The sequence below is a fragment of the Pholis gunnellus genome, assembly GCF_910591455.1.
Source record: "Pholis gunnellus genome assembly, chromosome: 1".
In the NCBI taxonomy this organism is placed as follows: domain Eukaryota; kingdom Metazoa; phylum Chordata; class Actinopteri; order Perciformes; family Pholidae; genus Pholis; species Pholis gunnellus.
In genome coordinates this window covers 400,176-407,675 of record NC_136528.1, presented here as the reverse complement: position 1 = coordinate 407,675, position 7,500 = coordinate 400,176, and the positions used below count along the sequence as shown (strand labels likewise).

Here is a 7,500-nt window from a genome sequence, read left to right as displayed (position 1 = left end):
AACCTGGTTGTTATTTCTGACTCTCACTTGACTTTTGATGCTCAGGTGATCAAAGTTGTGCAGATCTGCTTCGCTCAATTCAGACAGCAAAGCACAATCAGGTCATTCCTTTGACCTTTGACCTGGAGACCATCATGCTTGCATCTCCTCCAGACCCGACTCCTGCGATGCACTTTAATCTGGTATCAGCAGGAGAAACATTCAAAGACCAGAGAAGTGAGCACATCACACCAATCCTTCTGGCCCTGTGAGTTCTAGAATTGCATTTAAGATGTTTCAGCTGGTCTTTAAAGCCTTGAAGGACCTGGCTCCCTCTTTTATCTGATCTGATGAGTCCTTCTGAGCCTGAGATCTTCAGGCAGCACCTTACTAACGGACCTTTGCTGTCCGGACCCCTCAGCTGTGGAACTCTCTTCCTGGTAATCTAAGGCCGGACAATTCAGCATCTTCTTTAAATCTCTTCTGAAGACTCACTTTCACTGTTTGGCCTATTTTGACATCTGATGGATTTTATTTATTTAAATCTTATTTTACTGGTTTCATTGTGTTTCTTATTTGCTTTCATGTTTTATTATGAAGCACTTTGTAACTTTGTTTTAGAAAAGTGCTATTTAAATAAAGTTATCATCATCATCACTTTGTTTTCATCATCAGTTGGAGATCCTCACCTTTGATCAACAGAGTGGCGTCCATCTTTGAAGTATATAGGAGGCTCTTTAGACCGGTCACTCTTCATGGACACACAGCTGGGTTCAGGTTCAGGTCCAGGTCCAGGTCCAGGTCCAGGTCCAGGTCCAGGTCCAGGTCCAGGTCGTTCCAGCTTCCTCCTGATAGAAACACCAGATCAGGATGAAGAGAGGAACCATGTGGTGTAAACGAGTTTTACCTGAGTGACCTTCTGACCTCATCATCATCATCATCATCAGTTTGTTTGATATCCTCACCTTTGATCAACAGAGTGGTATTCCTTCTTGAAATCTATAAGACGACCGAAAGACCTGTCACTCTTCATGGACACACAGCTGGGTTCAGGTTCGGGTCCAGGTCCAGGACAGTGTGGTCCCTGATGGGTCCTGGTCACATGTAGGAACAGAGTCAGTGGATGAAAGACTTTGAGTCATGGACAGTTAGAGACGGTCATCTCACCTCTGAGCTTTGGTGTGGCTGGTTTTAGAGGGAGGGACTCCCTCCTCTCTGTCCTCACACTGATTCATAGCAGAGTCCACACCTTCACACAAACACAACAACATTATGACAAACACACACAGCTCATTCACCTCAATACTAAAGACTCTCATGGGACAGTTTCTGTTAGAAAAATTCACCCGAGACCGATGGAAAATCATTAAACAATTGGCCATTTATTCTTTGCAAAGAAGGAGTCAGGGTTGAACACATACAACAACGTGCCAAGACTGCTCAGAGGTCTGGCTCTGAGACACTGGTATATATACTTGTTTAGCATTCTGTCACAGGAGGTGACACATACACAATACAATACATATGGCGTCAAAAGAACAAAGTGTTTGTAACTTCACTAGAACATTTGGTCTTCAATGAAGGTCACTTTCTCGCAATCAGGAGGAGGTTTGAGCCATAACATTGCTCTGCCCCCACCTCCACGCTTCTACAGTTCTTTGTTATCCTTCTACTTCAGAACATGCTGCTGAGAGGTCCTTCTCAGCAGGCCTCGACACCTAAGAAGAATAAACAGTGGTCGTCCTGAGTGAGAAAAGGAAGCCAGCTAAGTCTAGCAGGACGCCATAAAAGTAATCACTTCCTAACACCGCATTTATAAGGACAAAAATCAATGGTCACTCATAAGATCAATGGTCACTCATAAGATCAATGGTCACTCATAAGATCAATGGTCACTCATAAGATCAATGGTCACTCATAAGATCAATGGTCACTTTGATTTTTCTCCAACAGTTTCCATGTTGTTGTCACTTTGAGCTGCAGAGTCATCTCTAAGAAATGACGTTCACAATGTTCTTTAGTCTGTTGGCTTGTTTGAAGACGAGAGGAAGACTCTTCATGTGGCTTTTTATTGGCCTTTCTTTGGGGATGACGTCACTTTTCACTGCTATTTGAGTGAAAAGCTCTTCAACGTCTGAAATGTTCCTCTGTTTCCACGTCTACTACATCCAGTCAGAGCATGAAGCAGCTCGTCCAATGATCCAGAATCAGTCATGTGACCTTGTTAGCTGCTGCTGAATCCACATCACTTTGTACCTTCATGTGTAGAGGAACCACTGAGAGCAGAGCTGAAAGCATCCGTCCAACCATTGATCAGCACATCAGCACTCATTCCTCCTTTACGTCAGCGTCCTGATTCTCTGTGATGGAGTCTAAATAGAGTTTTAAATAATCATGGCCACCCAATGACCCAACAGTCTGACCCACCTGCCCAGGCAGCAGCGTGCTATTGGCCCAGCTGTGGGTGTGGGCGGGGCATGTGTGACGTCATCAGGTGGTAAATGTACTTGTGTTTAACACGACAGAATATGAAGATGTTCTTTTGAACCCTGGACATTATTACAGGACACAGAACACAGAATGTAGCTTGATATTCATGAGCAGCCGTTTGTTAAACAGCTAACAGAATAAAGAGAACTATTATCATTATATTATTACTGCTGTAATATAGTAAATACATGTATTATTGTTATTACTGTAATATAATAAATACATGTATTATTATTATTATTACTGTAATATCATAAATAAATGTATTATTATTACTGTAATATAGTAAATAAATGTATTATTATTATTATTACTGTAATATAATAAATACATGTAGTATTATTATTACTGTAATATCATAAATAAATGTATTATTATTATTATTACTGTAATATAAATAAACCCACAGTGCCCTCTGCTGGTCACACTACACGTCATACATTACGTTACATAACAGTGAGGCTATTGAATATAGTTCTATGTGTTCATGTGTTTTATGTGTTCATGTGTTCTATGTGTTCATGTGTTCATGTGTTCATGTGTTCATCTATATTCCTCTGCTATCGGCCCGTTTAGATGAAGCTCGGAGCGCGTGCTCTTCCTCACTACGGTTACACAGAGTAACGGTTGTGTGAACTACGTCACCACTTATTAAGCTTTGAAGACCTTTCACACTTTACTGAACTGGTCCTCTGAAGTCCACTTGAACTAGTTTCTGCTGGACCTGAAGGACCAGAGAATCCTCAGAGTCGCTCACTCACCTTTAGATGAAGAAGAAGAAGAAGCTGCTGCGACACCACGAGCTCCACGGCCAAAGCCCAACGTCCGCCTTACGGACTCACGGGCTTTGAGGCGCGCTCCCGCGAAGCACGTGAGGGTTTAGGGCTGTCCCGTTGTCAAATCATCGAGTGTTTGAGTCTCTCGCAGATATTTTGAGCCCTTAATGAACCCTTTCCGCAAGTCAGCATGGAATGCTTAGCCTAAGGGAATTACCCACAAATCATTGCAATGTGACGTTAAACACAGGTGACCAGTGGACGCATGGAGACATAAAAACAAAAAGGTAAACAAAGAGGACGGCTCAATGTGTTCAGTCTGGAGTATTACATGTACACAGAAACATTAAGGGTTAAAGATGGAAAGATGGATTCATATTGTATACGTGAGTTTGGTCTCTATACCAGCAGTTATTACGTTAAAGTAAAGTGTTTAAGTAAACACAACTGATGAACTCTTAGTTTACATTCTTAGTTAGCCCAACTTAAATAAATGTGTTGTTTGGAATACACACAAAGTAAATTCACTTGAAATGATTTAGTTGTTTGAAATAGTCATTCTGAGTAGGCTGTACTAAGTCAAAAGTACATCTTGAGTAAAGTTTGAAGTACTTGTTACAACTTAAACTCAAGGGTAAGTGTACTGCACTAAATAAGCTTGAGTTAGTACAACATACAATACATATTCAACTTTACTCGCATGAAACAAGGACCTTTGCTTTTTTGTTTTTGAAGGCAATCAGTTTGCATGCTTTATTATTTAGAACGGGGAACTAATTATATTTCCCAGTATACCAAAGTAAAAGACTTCCTGTTAAACTCCAGTAAAGACTCACAGACTCATTGAGAAACACAGCTCACCTTTATTGACCGTAGAGTTCTCTACATTTGACACAAAGACTCACAGACGTTCCTGTTTCTGTGATTCAGATGAATGGAGATTCAAATAGTGACGCTGACTAGCTGGATGGAACTGGTTCTGGTCTCTGTGGTGGATCCAGACCGGTAACCCCACGTCACAAACTGGTCTGGCGTCAGCTCTCCTGACGAGAGGAAAGGCCTCGGTATACAAGCAGCAACATGTTTCTGTTATTATTAACTTCTACTTCTTCAGGAGGAAACCAGAGTCTAAGTTCAGCAGGAGTTCAGAGACATGAGACACAGTTTAAAGGACACTAAGACACACACACACACACACACACACACACACACACACACACATATATATATACACATCTTGAATTACACATATTATATCTTATTGCTGCTAAAACACCATCACATTCTCTGTCTTTGTTACACTGGGACTCCTTCATGTGTAGGTGATGCTTTATGATGCGTTCAAGTCACGTGGGAAGTTCTCATACTCATACACGTTGTAGTAACGACCTAGAAGCTCTGACTCTGTGAATCTCACGTGTTTTTATAGCCATGGAAATGTTAACGAGGTAGAATTGAACTATTGAAACACGGATGTTTGTGTCTCTTTCTGTTTTTGGTATCAAAACAACAGAGAATCAGAGAATCAGACGGTAAGAGAAGTCAAATACTCAGTGATACTATAACCAGACTATGTAATAGTTCATGTAATAATCCAGAATATAATGGAAGAATCTGATTGGCTGTTTGTGGAGGGATCCAGTGATTGGACTACAGAAACATGACTTCCTGTTGGACTACAGAAATATGACTTCCTGTTGGACTACAGAAACATGACTTCCTGTTGGACTACAGAAATATGACTTCCTGTTGGACTACAGAAACATGACTTCCTGTTGGACTACAGAAACAGGATGACTTCCTGTTGGACTACAGAAACATGACTTCCTGTTGGACTACAGAAATATGACTTCCTGTTGGACTACAGAAACATGACTTCCTGTTGGACTACAGAAACATGACTTCCTGTTGGACTACAGAAACATGACTTCCTGTTGGACTACAGAAACATGACTTCCTGTTGGAGATCCTGCAGAACTCTACACTGATGAGTGAGAGACTGATGTTCAGATGACTGATTACATGTGAATCTCTCATGTTGGTCTTCTTCCCACATGACCTGAATGCAGCATGAGCAGTATTAGTGTTGTTGGTGATGTTCTGTTGTTTGCGTTGTTGTTATTGTGTTATTGTATTGTTTTTGAATTGTTGTGTTATTGTATTGTTTTTGCATTGTTGTGTTATTGTGTTGTTTACGTTGTTGTGATGTTGGTGTTTTTGCGTTGTTGGTGTTGTTTGCATTGTTGTGATGTTGGTGTTGTTGTGTTATTGTGTTGTTTGCGTTGTTGCGTTGTTGTGATGTTGGTGGTGTTGTGTTATTGTGTTGTTTGCGTTGTTGTGATGTTGGTGTTGTTGTATTATTGTGTTGTTTGCGTTGTTGTGATGTTGGTGGTGTTGTGTTATTGTGTTGTTTGCGTTGTTGTGATGTTGGTGGTGTTGTGTTATTGTGTTGTTTGCGTTGTTGCGTTGTTGTGATGTTGGTGGTGTTGTGTTATTGTGTTGTTTGCGTTGTTGTGATGTTGGTGTTGTTGTATTATTGTGTTGTTTGCGTTGTTGTGATGTTGGTGTTTTTGTGTTGTTGGTGTTGTTTTTGCATTGTTGTGATGTTGGTGTTGTTGTATTATTGTGTTGTTTGCGCTGTGATGTTGGTGTTGTTTTTGCATTGTTGTGTTGTTGGTGTTATTGGGTTGTTTGTGTAAATTGCTGCTGACATGAAGTCAAACATTCTTTGGCAGAACAAGAGACAGAAACAAAGTCTGCTGGACGGACTGATGGGACGGAGACACACAGCTACACAACAAACACACACACACACAGCTACACAACACATACACCGTAGAAATGTTCTCTATGCTCTTTTTTACACACGTTGGTCCTTCAAAATAAACTACATCTGATATATTTGTAGTTTTACTAAATAGATTTTTATATTTGATATGAGCAGCTGTGACACAATAAATAAATATATATATATATATATATATATATATATATATATATATATATATTTATATATATATTATATATTTATATATATTCATGTTTACATGAAGACAAAACAAATGAGGCTTTAAACAGCTCTGACATCACAACATCAGCTGGAATCACAAACGACAACAACTTCCTGTCTGTAAAACATTTAAATGACCCAATGATGATCGATTACAGAGTATTAATCTCTACAGTGGTGGCCGTCAGGGCCTGCAAAGCCTTCTCTGCTGGTCTAAAGAGAATCACAAAGTTAGAGCTATTTTATAATTTAATAATGTTTCTTAAATACACTACATGTATCATAATTTATATAAATATTTGTCCCATTATCTTATGTTCTCATTGCACAGCTACTGTGCTCCTCAGCTGCTCTGCTTCAGTGCAGCTTGTTTTAAGTAGAGCTTTGATCCAATCAGAGTTCACCTCTGTGTCTCTAGGTAGAAGAGAGGCCCCAGGCCTGCAGACTCACCAGTGAATCCATGTGCAGGTTAAGTGAATGGGGACGATATTGTTGATCGTCATAGTGTTCAACCAATCAGATCTTTAGTTTGACATGTTGGGCGTATTCTTTGACGTGTCAGAGCTGCTAGCTGGCCTACAGCTACGTCAGCATTACGTGCAGCTTTGAATGGCTCGTGCTCTTGTGTGGTGGAATGTGTGGATCCGCTGCAGGTTTGCTGGTTTGATGCGTCATAATAAGGTTATTAGGAGGTAATTCAACTGTAGTAGGACACAGAAGGCCCAGGTACACAACACTTTACAATAATAGTAATAATAATAATAATAATAACAATAGTAATAATAATAATAATAACAATAGTAATAATAATAATAATAATAATAGTAATAATAGTAATAATAGTCACATGGGACACTTTATGGTGAACGACAGTCGAGACGACAGACATGAAGAGCTGAGAGGAGCTGCTTTCCTATTGGACGGTGAGACCGCTGTCTCTGTGTGTGTGTGTGTGTATATGTGTGTGTGTGCGTGTCTGTATATGTATGTGTGTGTGTGTGTGTGTGTGTGTGGCTGGTCACAGCTGGGTGGGTCCTCTGCTGTGCATCTCACTACCAGGAGAAGGAGGTGCTGTCACCAGACTCCTCAAGTAGACACAAGGGTTCCTCCTCCTCCCCGAGCCAAGGGGGGCGGAGCCTGGTGGTGGCGGCGGCGGTGGCGGCGGAGCCATTAGGGCGCTGGTTGTCCTCGGAGACGACATGAGAGGCTGCATCTCCTGCAGTGCTCTTCCTCCCTCCTCCTCCT

The 7,500-nt window shown here is 40.8% G+C and overlaps 2 protein-coding genes across 3 annotated transcripts in view; both read right to left on the bottom strand.

Annotated features, from left to right (window-relative positions):
- The window catches only part of LOC306693977 (protein NLRC3-like), a 13,390-nt gene extending 9,993 nt beyond the window's left edge, over window positions 1-3,397 (bottom strand). For both annotated transcript variants that reach the window (XM_079156667.1, XM_079156668.1), the window contains exons 1-4: window positions 3,231-3,397; window positions 1,147-1,228; window positions 945-1,073; window positions 669-827 (exon numbers count right to left, since the gene is read on the bottom strand). In XM_079156667.1, the coding sequence (XP_079012793.1) occupies window positions 669-827; window positions 945-1,073; window positions 1,147-1,214 (356 nt within the window). In that variant the 5' untranslated portion in view covers window positions 1,215-1,228; window positions 3,231-3,397. The remainder of the gene's footprint in view (window positions 1-668; window positions 828-944; window positions 1,074-1,146; window positions 1,229-3,230) is intronic.
- A 3,876-nt stretch (window positions 3,398-7,273) lies between these two features.
- The window catches only part of slc9a5 (solute carrier family 9 member A5), a gene marked incomplete at both ends in the record, with an annotated part of 11,762 nt that continues 11,535 nt past the window's right edge, over window positions 7,274-7,500 (bottom strand). The window contains one exon of the mRNA XM_079162565.1: window positions 7,274-7,500. This exon is cut by the window's right edge and continues 381 nt beyond it. Coding sequence (XP_079018691.1) covers window positions 7,274-7,500 — 227 coding nt within the window.